This window comes from Calidris pugnax, unplaced genomic scaffold (assembly GCF_001431845.1).
Source record: "Calidris pugnax isolate Ruff unplaced genomic scaffold, ASM143184v1 scaffold1156, whole genome shotgun sequence".
NCBI classification, from domain to species: Eukaryota; Metazoa; Chordata; class Aves; order Charadriiformes; family Scolopacidae; genus Calidris; species Calidris pugnax.
In genome coordinates, this window is record NW_015094503.1 from 226,892 (window position 1) to 241,953 (window position 15,062).

The 15,062-nt window shown below is 39.7% G+C and overlaps 2 protein-coding genes across 4 annotated transcripts in view; one reads left to right on the top strand and one right to left on the bottom strand.

The window, feature by feature from the left end:
- HDLBP (high density lipoprotein binding protein) overlaps positions 1-459 on the bottom strand; it is a 39,407-nt gene extending 38,948 nt beyond the window's left edge. Inside the window, exon 1 of the mRNA XM_014962966.1 lies at positions 294-459. The gene's annotated coding sequence lies outside the window, so the exon portion shown is untranslated. The remainder of the gene's footprint in view (positions 1-293) is intronic.
- Positions 460-512: 53 nt separating this feature from the next.
- Positions 513-14,311, top strand: LOC106900818 (septin-2-like). 3 transcript variants are annotated; one of them, XM_014962967.1, is made up of 10 exons: positions 513-608; positions 3,139-3,171; positions 4,329-4,449; positions 7,706-7,792; positions 8,557-8,680; positions 10,780-10,914; positions 11,150-11,267; positions 12,931-13,032; positions 13,315-13,460; positions 14,119-14,311. In XM_014962967.1, exons 2-10 carry the CDS (start codon positions 3,163-3,165, stop codon positions 14,294-14,296), a joined length of 1,020 nt encoding a protein of 339 aa, XP_014818453.1. In that variant the 5' UTR covers positions 513-608; positions 3,139-3,162; the 3' UTR covers positions 14,297-14,311. The 3 variants fall into 3 exon arrangements, with proteins under 3 accessions (XP_014818453.1, XP_014818454.1, XP_014818455.1); XM_014962968.1 differs by lacking the exon at positions 513-608 and adding an exon at positions 720-869; XM_014962969.1 differs by lacking the exon at positions 513-608 and adding an exon at positions 1,060-1,146.
- The last annotated feature ends 751 nt before the right edge of the window (positions 14,312-15,062 follow it).

The following is a 15,062-nucleotide window of genomic DNA, read 5'->3' on the forward strand; positions in this document are numbered from 1 at the left end:
GCAGCCCCCGCACCCCGTCTCGTTGGGGGTGGGGGGGAGGGGGGGAACCCTGACGGCACGTGGCCCACCCCCCGCCAATCGGAACGGCCGAGACCATAGAGCAAAGCCGGGCGCTCGCTAGACATTCCGCCCGCCGGGCCCGTCTCTCTGCTGCCGCCATCTTGTCGGAGGCATTGGAACCCGCCCGGCCGCAGAGCCGGGCCCGCGCCCTCCTCCCGCTTACCTGAGGCGTTCCCCACCCACCGCCGCCCTCCCGCGCGGCCGGCACCGCGGGGCACCGGGACCGGCTTTACCTCTAGTAGGCCCGCAGCGAAGCCTATGCTGGGTACGAGGCCGAGGGGCCGGCCGCCATCTTGGTGAAGAAGAGGGATGTGCGTGACCTACCAGCACACGGGTGGTCCCTCCCCCACGTACCCTTGGCTGGCGGGTTGCTATGGGAACAGGGTAGGCGCATGCGCGCCGGCCATCGCCCCGCACCTCCCGGCCCCGCCCCGAAGGGGCGTGCCCTTTGGGGTGGTGCTCCCCGGCTCCTCCCCTTCTCTCCTGTCCGTGCGCGCGCGCGGGAGTAGCGGTTCGGGTTGTTGGCTGCGTGCGGCGCGGGTCGGCAGGTGAGGGGAGGGGAGGCGAGGGGCGGCGCGGCGAGGGGAGGTCAGGTCAGGTCAGGGGCCCCGAGGGGAGAGGGCCTGGGCAGGGAAAAGGGAAGGGAAGGAAAGGAAAGGGGGGTGAGGTGAGGGCCGCTGCTTTCCTTCTGTGGGGCCCGGAGGACAGCCCCTTCCCCAGGCTCTCAGGGAGGCCCCGGTGACGCCCTCGGCGGCTGGGGCTAAGGGAAGGCGGCGTGGGCGTCCCGGAGGGCTGCTGGGGAGATGCCGGTGAGGAGGAAGCGGGCCCATGGGGGCTGCGGGGCGGGGGCCAGCGGCAGCCTGTGGGTATCGGAGGGCTGAGGTAGCGTCCTGTCTTGCCCCCGCCGAGCGTGGGGCCTTGGGTCGCCTGGGCCGCCTGAACGTCGAGTACCTCCGGCGGGAGCGCCTCGGAGACGCGGTTCCCTCTTTGCAGAGGGGGTGAGGTGGTCGCCCCAGTGCCGCTTGCGCACCACGCTTCAGGAGACGCTCGCGGAGAAAGCTCCAGCTGGGTTGTTGAAACTGGAGGGTGAGGAACACGATCGACAGCTCCGGAGGAGAACCTAGAGTTCTCTGAGGCTGTGCTCCTGCCTGCGTGGGAGCGCTCAGCCACTGCCCTAAAGGGGATGCTGTGGGAAGGATCCTTCCTGAAAGATTGCTGTGCTTGTTCTATATATTGAAACGTAATGTAACTGCAGCTGTCTGCATAAATAGCTCTTCTTCGTTTCTTGGTAGCTGTGAGAAACTTCCCTCTGCTCTTAGTCTGCCTCTGAGAAATGGCTGGGTGACAGACAAGCCTCATGAATGAAAAGAATGTTCTTCTGTGTTCTAGCAGGATCTAGTTTTGTTTGGCATTGAAAATCTCTCATGGAGAATGGTTAAGCAGGGATCAATGACATCACTCGGCAGGAAACACTCTTGGAAGAGTTGCTATCGGAGCAATCTTTCAAGATGGTAAAAGTCTCACAGATAACCTCTTCAGCAGCTGAATACTTCATAGGTCATAGACTTATTGACTGAAATACAGACATCACAGATACTGGATTTTATTTTTACCATGACATTTCGTTTGAGAAGCATGTTATCCAGTTCTTATTCTGTGTGCGTAATTAGGATGCCAGGTTTTTGTCAGCAAGTTCAGCTTCATGTGAAAATGACACCTTTACTCTGTCCTCCCTCCCTGTTTAGTCTTTCTCAGAACTGACCTCTTCCTTATTGTGGGGGGGTGAGTGGGAGAAAGCAGCTTGGTAACTGTTAACAGTGAAGTAATTGTGATGACCTAAAAAGTTTCATCTTGATAAACCTAAAGAAGGTTGCATTTATATATATCTACATATACAGTGGCTTTGAGGAGCAGATGCCATAACTGCTGTAAAGCATCACCAGTTTGAAATCAAGTTCCCTTTCTGCCTACCACAAAAAAGGCTGGGCTCCTGCCTGTCTGATCATAAGCTGGTTGCTTTGACTTCAGGATGGCTTTTTGATGGGAGAGACAGGGTGCTTCAAAGCAATTTGGTGTCATTCCATGCGAAGCTGAACTCACTGAGAAAAATCTGCTTGGAAGACAGAAGGAATCAGTCGGTGATAATTTCACATCCGTAGAACGGAAGTGGGAGTGAGGTAGAGAGATAAGGGGTGGCCATGGTATGTGGTCTTTGTGAGTGGGAACAGATACCTTTTTGGTTAGAGGGCAAGCAGAACTAGAAGGGGAACTTGTAGCACTCCTCACTTCAAGATACAGCATATGCTGTCATTTTTATATTGCCATAGCAAATTATAACATCTCTTGAACTTGTGCAAGTTAGTATCATAGAAGTTCTCTTCTGCTGGCAGGTCTTTGTTAAGAGACTTTTTTTTTTGTATAGAGGTGCTGCATGAGATAGTAATTTTTATTTTTTTTCCTGTCTGCTTTGTATCTCAAAGTGATGCAGCTGCATGTGAAAATCTTAACTTGGCAACAGAAGTTAAAGTGACTGAGTTTGCAAGGATGCAGACAAAGAGGAGGAGAAAATGTTTCATTTTGAAGCTGTCAACTGTTTACAGAACACGAACATGAAAGGAAATGTTGCGGGGAAAGAGGCTTAAAAAGAAGAAATAATACACGAGTTGGTTTTTTTGAGCTGTTTCCTGTAAATAGTAGGATGCCTTTAAGCGGTGTGTTTGGTTAGTTAGTTTCCGGAGAGGATGTGAACTTTTATTTTTCAGGCTTCAAAATGGTTTGTTATACATCTAGTACCCTTAGCACCGCACATTTGTATTGCTTGAATTTATTTCCCAATGGTGTTAATAGGAACATGCTGAAAATTCTGCCAATTGTTAATACTGAAGAGTCAAATACTTGTACTCTGTGAAGCAGTTGACATTGTTTCAAATTCTAGACATCCAGTCAAGAATGCTCCTTTTTTAATTTTGTGTGTTACAGTTGGTATTGTGTTGTTTTGTGAGGTTTTTGGTTTTCATTTTGTTGGGTTTTTTTCTTCTATGATTTTTAATAAACTGAAAAACATCATTATTTTTCCAGATTTGTTCCTGACCATCCATAAAAATGTCCAAGGTAAGAGCAACATTTCTGTCTTCCAATGTAACAGTGTGAAACAGCTAATTTGTTTTTAAATATTAATCTGTAAGTCTAGAGAATGTGTAACTTGCATTATGTTTGATGGTGATGCTAAATTTATGTGTCATAAGTAAGAGAGAATTCACATTTAGAAGAAATAATATTGAAAGATTGAGTGATGTAAAACATGTATTAAAGTACTTTCATACAATTTTAAACCTCTGCAATTAACTGTTAAATCCTTCCCTCTTGGAAGGATTTAATTTTGGTCATGGAGTTTTGGTATGGAAGCTCCCTGGTGCATTTTCATTGAAACTTCCATTCTGCTATTGTGTTTTGAGGAGAAACATCTAAGAAAAGAATGGTTTTAGATTAAATTTCTTCATTTACTAATAGAGTCAACCGATCTTCCAGTAAAATCCTTCATAAACAATGTAGCAACTTAAAATATTATTGATGTACTGGGATTTATCTAATTCTTGGTCCCCTGCGTTTGGTATAATGGGTAGAATATCCATGTTAGCTTATTGGAATGAAATGAATGATAGAGGATACTTGAGTAATGTGTTTGAAGAGAGGAAACTAATAGATCTAAAGGTTTCTCTGCAGTATTTGTAGCAGTGGGTATTTGAAACACTATTGTGTAAATCCCACCATCACTCCCACGCCCTTTAAAAAACTTCTCTAAAGAGGACTTCCAGCAGATGGCTGTCACTTCACGTGTCATTCACTGGTTTTATTTGGATGTTCTAAAAACAGCTTAGAAATGGTCATCTTTTTATTTAAGTCCATAAACACTGGACACAAGCTTTTTTCTTTGAAATGTGTGTGAAGACACTGTTTAAAAAGCGTGGGATTAGTGAATGAAATTAGTGAATCATACTTCGATAAATAAATGGTTTTGGGTTTGTTTCTTTTTATACCTAAGGCCATCTTGGCTGTATAGCTGAAGAAATGAAACTGTTTCTTTTGAAACTATAGGTGAATGTGGTTTTCTGTACTTCATTGTGAAACTATTGAATAACAGGAATGCCTGTGTACTTTTCTCTCTGTATGTCATGTAGCTTCAAAACATTTGAAATAATTGATCAAAGCAGTTACAGGAACAAGTATGTCTTGAGCAGTTGCTTATTATTATTTTATTTTATTTTTAGCAACAGCCTGCTCAGTTTACTAATCCAGAAACCCCTGGCTACGTTGGATTTGCAAACCTTCCCAATCAGGTTCACCGGAAGTCTGTGAAAAAGGGGTTTGAATTTACTCTTATGGTGGTTGGTAAGGATATGTTTTATAGTCTTTCTCAAAGTTAGTATCTGCTCATAGGGAATTTGGAATTAAAATTAATATTATTTCCACTATTGTACGGCTTCAGCTTGTCTCAGAAAGCTCTTCTGTGCTGCAGCATTTAACTTTCTTTTATAGTTTAATTCATGCAGCAGTTGTTTTCCACGCTACAAACCGTGTTTGAATAAGTTAATAAGTTTGTGGGTGAAATGAAGAAATTTTTGCACTCCAGTGATCATTACTTATCTCGTTCTCTTGCAGGATTCAAGCATTCCATTTAAAATAGAGTTTAAAACTGTTTTTGCATTTGAATACAATCTTTGTTTGCTTGTGTGTTTTGATTTAGTGAATAGTATTAAGGACACTATTCTATTTAAAATGTTCTTTATGCTTCTGTAGCTCAAAAGAAGCTGAACTCTCGTCTTTTACCTTCGAAATACTCTTGTAAGAGAAGAATGAGAGTTGGATTAGTTGGTTTTGATGTGAGCTCTTTTAAAATTGATCTTGATTTTCTGTTAGCAGTTACAATTATAAGTTTAATTCTATTTGATACTTCAATGAGAATCTGTGTTGGTGTCTGGACTAGGAAGAAAAATCTAGTGTGTCTGCAGAAATACCTCGATCCTTATTTTTGCAAATTAGGTAGGCTTCCAAATCAGGCTTGGGTGTCTTCTATATCTCTCCATGTCACACTACTTGGGAGCTCTAACTTCTGAATTTTGGTGTTTGAACTCTTTAATTCTCGCTTTTAAAATAGGCTTTTGCAAAAAGTACCCTAATAGAATTAGGTTCTTTATTACCTGGCGTCACAAGAAGGAAATCCTATTTGTGTGTTAGATATGTTCAAGAGAGATCACAGTGGAAGTGAGAAGGAGAGATGAGGTGGTAGATGATAGGAGGTGTTTAAGTTCTTAATTGTTTTGGATTCCAGTAGTTACAGAAAGAGTCTGTCCTCAAACCTTTCATTAGTTTTGCCAAATGACAGCCCTAGCATTGCTTTTATCCTGTTTCTGTCTTTTGTAGTTCAGTGTTGGACAGAGGTGTCTCTTATTTTTGTCTTCCTAGAATTTTGTCATAGTTGTTTCCTGTATCCTTCATTGGATTTGCTTAGGATAATATCAAAATGAGTATTTTATAAAATCTAAGGATTAACCTACACTATAAGCAGATGTTTTACATTATGATATCTACTGTAACAGAATTTACTGTTCAGTGAACATAAAAATCTGAACAATTCTGAGAAACAAAAGATGTCCTTTCTCTGCTGCAGCTAAACTAATTTCCAGATCTCTTTGAGATTAATTGTAAATAGTGCTATGTGAAACAGTTCTGGCAGAAAGCTGTATAAAATTATGTGGACCAAACAGTTGTTTCTAGCCTCTTGTAAAATATTAAATAGGGGGAAAAATACATGGTGTCAGAGTAACAGAAAGACAATTAACCCCACCCATGTCTCAGAGTAAAATTTAATTTTACAGTCATTGCCTGCCAGTATTCTAAGGGATAGATTAAAACTATCTAGATTACAAAAGAAAGAGAACTTGGAGAAAAGTCATTTCATTGAAAATTTGGAGCGATATTTTAAGATACACTAGCAGAGGGAGCCAGTCAAAGTAAGATAAAATAAACTGTGCTTTAAATTGTTGATGATTTCAACAGTTTGGAATGTGAACTCTTTCTCTTGAAATATCCAAGGGCTTTAAGTATGTTCTCTTGTGGGATATATCACAATGCCTGTATTGAACTTTTAATCTTTGTTAAGTTGTCATACTTCTTAATTTCTGAGGAGAATGTTTCTTTAAAAGCTATCTGCACTGACACAGCCCTAGTCAATGATTTTTCTCCCTCGCATTGTTTTTTCTGCTATTGTTTATTGTGGTTTGTGAAAATATAACCTGGGATTTATAACAATTTGGCTGCTTGGTTGTGTTGCTTCTGAAGAAATCCTAAACACTTGTATTTCTTAACAATTTCATATTCGTTCTCATTACTAAGCTATGATTTCATCAGATTTTTTTTTTTTTGAGAGTCACTAAACTCTAATACTGTTACCAGTAGTTAGAATAACTGCTCTTTTCATTAATCCTCAACAGCAACTATGAAAAGTGATTTGGTTTACATGTAATATTTACCCAAGTATGGAATGTGTAATATTTATCTGAAAGTACGGAATGTGCCACTGGTTAAAATAATACTTTTTTTTGTTTGTTTGTTTTGCTAAAATGATGCTGTATGACTGTTGAGTTACACTGGCTGTATGTCTCTTTCACTAGTGAAGGCTGCATTGGTAAAATCTGACTTTAAGAAATGCATTCTATAAGGCATTAAAATTTGGCAGCTCCTAATCAAATCTTTATTTAAAAAAAAATCCATCTCTTTTTTCTTTTCTTCAGCTATTTTTATGTGATCCCTGTTGCAGAATAATCTGTGTTACTCAGAGGGATCATGCAGCTCATCATTTTTAACATCTAATTTTTTTTAATTAATTCTGTCAACACCTGAAATAAAATCAGAATTCTAGAAAATTATTTGTTCAGTGAATTCAAGTACTGAGCACTTCAAGTTGCTGGTCTTTTTTATGCCATGAACATTTGTTCTGATTAAGATCTTCCTCTTTAGCTAATTAGTTGGCTTTTGAACTTTCCTCGTGGTCCAGTCAGTAGCCCTAGAACAAGACTATATTTATGGTGCAATTTGGTAATCCCAAATTTCATGAGTGAAAAAATTGCTTTGTGTGTAATGCTTTGTGGCCATATCATATTCCTCTTCCCTTGGGTTCTTGCCTGCCTTGCTAACATAAAAAGTAGAAATAAATCACACTTTTTGATGGTTGGTTGTGCAGAAGTTCAGCAGTGCCTTTTTTGTTGTTAAATTGATGATATAGCCTAGCAGGATCCATATTTTTTTCACATTCTGGAGTGATAGCAGAAAAGCATTCCTTAAAAAGTTAGGAGACGTGACATGGGAAATTTTAAGATTAAATTGATCAGAACTCCATTTGACTAGGAGATTTAATTGCAAATCATCAGTGAAAGCTCTGAGAATTATAGAGCTGAGATGTAAGAATTGTTTTTTGATCTTTTTGTGCAGACTTCTCTAATGCAAAATTATAGGCTGTAAATTTTAAAATCACTATTAAAAGATTTATGATTAATTTGAAAAAAAAGTATAGTCAGGTGATACTGTCTGGATATACTTGAAATTAATTATGTAAATATGTTGAATTTATCTTTATATTGAATCACAGGTGAATCTGGATTGGGAAAATCTACATTAATAAACAGCCTCTTCTTGACAGATCTCTACCCAGAAAGGATAATCCCAGGAGCTGCTGGTAAACACACCTTTGTTCTAGTTTCTCTATTCTCAATGATTTTTGGAATTGAATGCTTTTATCTTTGGATTTTAGTAACAGCCAGTAGTGATTTCTAGCTGTAATAATTTCTAATGTATTTTCTCATACTTGAACTGTTTGATTGAAGTGTTTCCCTCTGTACACAGGATTTATATGGGGTCTTTATTGTTTAGTCCTCCAATGTATTCATAATGGTGCCTAGAAAGTCAATCCCTTCTTTTGCTTAAAAAAATGTCATTGTGTCACAGCAAGATAAACAATCAACTAAAACAATCAGAAACTTTCTTTAATTTTTAATCTGTTGCAATTCTAAACATATACATTGTTTATATCTGCTTGGACTTGCAATTTGATTCCTTTACTTTCGGTTGATACTTAGTGAATGTGAACTTCACCTGCTTTTCTTCCTCAGTCCCTTGTCCCTTTTTTATTCTGTTAACCAAGGCATAGAGTAAATCAACAAAAGAGAATATCGTAAGAAAATAGAGGAAGATACTGTTTTTTCCCTTCTTTGCTACTTGTTGAATGACTTGCTTTAATGATTTATCATGTTAGCTCACGATTACTTATCACTTTCAACCTTAGGAAAAAATCTATTACATATAATTTGGTATCATTCTCCAAACTGCTGATTACTTACAGTTTTTTCTCAGTCCCTTTTGCCATAGTTTCTACGTCGTATATATCTCAAAATGACATAGTCTTACAAATTCTATTCTGAAAGATTGTTAAATGTATTTCAGAGAAGATTGAACGCACTGTGCAGATTGAAGCCTCAACTGTTGAAATTGAAGAGCGGGGTGTGAAACTACGTCTGACAGTTGTAGATACACCAGGATATGGGGATGCTATCAATTGTCGAGACTGGTATGTACACAGGGTATATAGTGATCTATATATGAAGACCAACATCCATTTCGTATTTGTCCTGGGCGTGGGGAATAAGTAACTGAAGTGGGACTATATTAATAATGATATGCAGCCCAAAGTAAAGAGACATCAATAACTTCCACACAACTTGAAATAAATTTTGTGACACAGATATTTTGATTTAGTATTTTCCTTAGTTAACTTTATTAAGTTTGGGAGAGTTTTAAGTGAACAGTGACCTTGACTTTTTTTTATAGTTAGAAAGCAACAGAACCATTGGGACACACGAAATTCAACAATACTCTTGAGTCTTAATCTAGTCTTTAGTGCAACTAGAAATCAACCTTAAGAAGCTGTCCATATTCACTTGAGCATTCTCAGGTTCTGCGTTTTCATCATCTTTGGGTTTGATCATTTGGGGTTTTTTTTGAGAAACTTACTTTATAATAAATACTGAGAAATATTCTTGAGATCAATGGCAATCAGTTTTCAGTGGTAAACCCTCTTCCCTCATCTCTCAAGTCCCTGAAACTCAAGGCAAGGACTGGGGAAATAAAGTCCATCCTATTGTAAGTGAAAAGCACGTACAAGACTACCTGAGGAACTTGAACTTGATAAGGGACTTTATTAGTCTATGGGACCCAAGAAGATGCATCCCATCTTGTTGGGTTTTCTATGGCAGATGTAGTTGCCAATCCGCTCTCCACCATATTTCAAAAGTCACGGCAATCAGGCAAAGTCCCTGGTGGCTGGAAAAAGGGAAACATGCCCATTTTTAAATAGGGTAAAATGGAGGACCCTGGAAACTACCGGCCAGTCAACCTTGCCTCCAAGTCCAGTGAGATCATGGAACAGATCCTTCTGGAAGATATGTTGAAACATATGGAAGAGGGGGGGTCATTAGACATAGCTCATATGGTTTCACCAAGGGCAAACTGTGCCTGATTAATCTGGTGGCCTTTTATGATGGAGTGCATAAAGTAAGATACACTGATGTCATCTACCTGGACTTGTGTAAGGCCTTTGATATGGTCCCCCATAACATTTCTGTCTCTAAATTGGAGAGATGTGGGTTTAGTGGACGGACTGTTAGATGGATAAGGAATTAGCTGGATGGCCATGTCCAAAGAGTTACAGTAAATGGCTCAAAGTTTAAGTGGAAACCAACAACTAGTGGAGTCCCTCAAGGGCCGTACTCGGACCAGTACTGTTTATTATCTTCATCAATGGCATACTAGAATTGAGTTCCCCCTCAGCAAGTTTGCAGGTGACACCAAGCTGAGTGGTGCAGTTGATTTACTAGAGGGAAGGGAGACCTGCATTCAGCTCAGGGCCCCCAGCACAAGACAGACATGGACCTGTTGGAGCGGGTCCAGAGGAGGGCCACAAAAATGATCCAAGGGCTGTAACACCTTTCCTGTGAGGAAAGGCTAAGAGAGTTGGAGTTCTTCAGCCTGGAGAAGAGAAGGCTCCAGAGAGACCTTACTGAGGCCTTTCAAGGCTTATTACCAGGGCCTGTAGTAAGTAACGGGGCAAGGGATTTAGGTTGGACATAAGGCAGAAGTTTTTTACAATGACGGTGATGAGATATTGGAACAGGTTGCCCAGAGAAGTTGTGGATCCCCCATTATTGGAAGGGTTCCTGGTCAGGTTGGACAGGGCTTTGAGCAACCTGACCTACTGAAAGATATCCCTGCCCATGGGGGGGTCGTGGCCTGGATGATTTTTAAAGGTCCCTTCCAACCCAAACCATTCTATGATTTAAAATTAGTTAGGAACAAGAAGCTTAGATTACCTTGAGCATGTCAAAAGATAAATACCTAACCCAAAAGAAATTACCTGTAAAAGTTGTGCTATATGTGTGTGTATTTTCTCTTAATATTAAAAAAAATATTCGTAGTAGTTTGTTATTCTGGAATTCAATTACAGTTTTAAAATATGTGCTCTTCTACTCTTACAGTGTTACAGCATCAGTAAATTAATTTTTGTTCATCAGCAGAATGTCTTGGTGTTTTAATATTACCTTTGCAGCACCACTAAGATTATTGCCTGATTGGGAACATGCATGATTTCTTGAATCCATATTTGTTTTACAGTTTTAAGACCATAATCTCTTACATTGATGAGCAGTTTGAGCGATATCTGCATGATGAGAGTGGTTTGAACAGAAGACACATCATAGATAACCGGGTTCATTGCTGCTTCTATTTCATTTCACCGTTTGGTCATGGGTAGGTGTTTCTCTGTCTTTTTATTTTTTAAATGATTTTACTTCGGGGAGTTGGTTTGTGACTGTTGACTTCAGTTTTCAGAATCAGATTGCCATTACTTAAGAAGGTGCTAGAACTGCTGGAATTAATTGGATGTGTTCTTTCCGTGTAAGGAGAGAGATCTACATTGTTGTGAAAATAAATTGGTAATTTAGATTAAAAATAAATTTACCTTTTTTCCATATTTTAATTTTAGCCTTAAGCCTCTGGATGTTGAGTTTATGAAGGCCATACACAACAAAGTAAATATTGTACCAGTGATTGCAAAAGCTGATACGCTTTCTCTGAAAGAGCGAGAAAGACTAAAGAAAAGGGTAGGTATTTTTCTAGTTTGCCAAAAAGTGTTGTACTTAGGTTATAGCAGCACTTTTGCTGAAGAGAGGGGCATTCTCATTTAACCTTACTCTATCCTAGCCAAGAAAATATAATCTCATCCACAGTGTAACCTCTGCTGTGAGGACATTAGAGAGATCTGGGTGTGTTCAGGAGAAGAGAAGGCTCCGGGGAGACCTTGAGCCCCTTTCAGTCCCTAAAAGGGCTCTAAGAAAGCTGGGAAGGACTCTCGATCAGGGAGGGGAGCCATAGCATGAGGGGGAAGGGTTTGATACTGAAAGAGAGGAGACATAGAGGAGGTGTTAGGAAGAAATTCTTTACTTTGAGGGTGGTGGGACACTAGTTGCCCAGAGAAGCTGTGGCTGCCCCATCCCTGGAGGGGTTCAAGGCCAGGCTGGAGGGGGCTTGGAGCAACCTGGTCTGGTGGGAGGTGTCCCTGCCCAGGGCAGGGGGTGGGGCTACATGGTCTTCTGACTCTAACCATTCTATGATTATTTAATATGTAGTTTGATTTCTTGTAAATTCTTTTTATTATTAACTAGGATATTGTCCCTAAAATGTTGCCTGTGAAAAGACAGATTGGCTACATTTACAATTTCATTATCAGTGAATTTTGAAACTTTGGAAAAATATTTAATGCATTTGCTAGTGGTCATTGCTCCCTTACCTGTTTAATCGGTTACAAAGCAGAGATGATAACTGCATCTATAATGCTCATATATTTTTTTACCCAGTCAGAATTCTGATGATTGAAAAATAGGATTTTCAGAGATTTTTTTGATTTGGGGCTTGTTTCTCTTCTCTTGTGTCATCTTCTTCTAATACCTTCCAGTTCTTCCTTCCTTAACACATTCAGTCTTGCAGGAATTGATGCTGTATTTGCCGAGGAGGGAAATTGCAACAAACCATCAGGAGTTAATAACAGCTATGAAATTTAGAAAGAAGTGTTAGAATTGACTTGCCACAAGGCAAACTTCATCCAGTCTTAGCTGGTATATTTAAAACATTATCTATGATTTTTTCAGTTATTCTGAAAATCCTTATAATTCTCTTACCCTATTTACAATAAAAATAGAGAAGTATACTTTAGTTTAATGTACATATTGTGCTGGAATTTTGCAGAAACAAAGATTGATTGATCTATTTTTTTAAAGAGCAAAATTTGGGTTTATGGCAAATGGATTCCAGCTGCAGATGCCATTCTTAGCAGTCATGAAGACAGAATTAAGCATTTACAGTGTCTGTAGCTCAGTTAGGTTTTCTAACACTCCCACCCTTACCCCCCAAATAGTAATTTACAGGCAAGAGCCAGGAGCTTTAGGCTGTTTAAAGCAATTACGGCTTTGCAGTTGTTTTTTAAAAATTATAAAGGTTTAAAAAAAAAAAGGACCATTTCTTATGTGTAATCCAGAAAGGACACTGTTTAATTGAACACTATTGTTTGTCTGAATGTCTGTGGCAAGTAGTTGTTGAATATCATGAAGAAATACCGTGTTTAAAAACTTTCCAAGTAATTTGGATCAGTAAGATAGACCCAAGTTTCTCGAGAGACCGTGTATAACTGATTAAGTAATTTTACCTTAAGATTTAAAAGTATTGACTTTACATGTATATTATCTCAATCTCTTATATTACAAATCACAGATTCTGGATGAAATAGAAGAGCATGGCATCAAGATTTATCACCTGCCTGATGCTGAATCAGATGAGGATGAAGATTTTAAAGAGCAGACCAGACTCCTGAAGGTATGACTGGCTTCATAGGTGGATAATATACTGTGGCTTTTCGAACTGCTCAGATGGCTTTAGAACAAGATACATACTGTGACCTGTGATGAGACCTTGAGTGAGTCACTGTGTCTCTGTCGCCAGGCTTCCCTAATCGTGGTAATAATTACTTTCTTTTTTTTTTTTAACCTTTAAATTAAAAGCATTACCATAATATGCAGTGCTGAGCAGAACAAGAGTTGTTCTTTGAGTTGTCTGTTCTGGTTCCTTATTAATAATTTTTGCATTTTTGGCTTTCAGGCCAGCATTCCATTTTGTGTAGTAGGATCCAATCAACTCATTGAAGCAAAAGGCAAAAAAGTTAGAGGTCGACTCTACCCATGGGGTGTAGTTGAAGTGGAGAATCCGGAACATAATGACTTCCTGAAGCTGAGGACCATGTTAATGTAAGTTAGAAAATTCCAGCTGAATGGTATTTTAAAAAACAATCACCAGGAAGATACTCAAACATTGTAGTGGGGGTTTGGAGCGGTTATGGAGACCCTGGAGATACTGAGAATTTGTCTGGAAAAAGCCATGGGCAGCCTTGACTTAGCTGTCCCAGGCAGGGATTGTACCACATAAGCTCCATGGGTTCTTTCCAATCTGAATTTCCCAGTGATTCTCTGAAAATAATATTTTGTCTAATTCCTTTGTCAAACACAGTGTTGTATTGCTATTCAGATCCACAGGAACATAAAACAGGTTGCTTCACACCTTGTGCTTACTTAAATATATCTATTTGTGGATGTATATCTGCAAAGGAGTAGACTTTGAAAGTCCACTGGTTGATTTTTTTCAGGTTTTGCTACTCTGCTTCCTCTGACCAGCACTGCTTCATCAAACACCTCACCCAGGAGGACAGCTTATGTCAGGGCTGCCTCAGGGTCTGAGATGGTCTCTGTATGTGTCTTTTATTGGACCGATTTGATTTAAATTAGCTTTTAAATTGGCATTTTAAATGGGTGTTCAGGCTGAACACATTGACCCAATGCAGTGCTGAATGTGAGAGCTGGTTAAGCATGCTGATGTGCTTGCTTGTTTTAATTATTTTTCTTTCTCCAGCACCCATATGCAAGATCTTCAGGAGGTGACCCAGGATCTTCACTATGAGAACTTCCGCTCCGAGAGGCTCAAACGAGGCGGCAGGTTGTCATCTTATGGTTACATGCTGTTTCTTCCTCCTCTGAATTTATTTTTTGGTGTCTGTCTCTCCTACCATTTCATTGCTAGGATTTGGTAGATCACAGACAGGTCTGTAGCTCCAGTCAACACCAAGTTCAGCTGACCAGCTTACACTGAGCCTAAGAAAAAGTATTATGTAAATCTGAAGTTGTGACATTAAAAGAGTATGCTTAGATCTCTGTTTTGTTTTAAGGTTTGAACCACAGATTGGAATGTTTCAGGTAAAGAAGTAGGACATGTCTATGATAAATGTTGCCTTCTAGGTTGGTGCTGATATGTTAAAGTTGGTTTGTTTGGGTTTTTTTCCAGAATTAACTATTGGAATATTTGGACTGTGTCTCTAGAAAGAGAAACTCAAGTCATTCTGCAGTGCTTTATTAAATGTGGTATAAATAACTATTTTTTTTTGCATAGCACTCACAGGAAAATGTCTTTCAGCCCTATTTTGAGCTATGGTGGGGAGGGCACATCTTTCCTGGAAAGAGGGACAGGCAGAACACCCCATTTTTAATTAAAATAGCAGGGTTTGTGAATTCTTGTTGAAAACTGGGTGTTTCCTGGTTTAGATTTTTCAGCTGCGTTTCTTATGTCAGCCACTAGAGAGTTTCATAATTGCACATTTCAGTGGGTTTCGTATGTTTTGCAAAGTTTTTTCCATCATGCTGTTCTGAGACATTTCTAGTCAGTTTTTAGGAAAAGGAGTTTGTCTCTGCCCATAGCATTGGCCTACAAGTCCAGATTTCCCTTCAGGCAAGATGACATGTTCTTCTCCCCTGACTTTTAAATCCTATCTTGGGAAGTTCAAGCTGAAAAAAAAAAAAAAA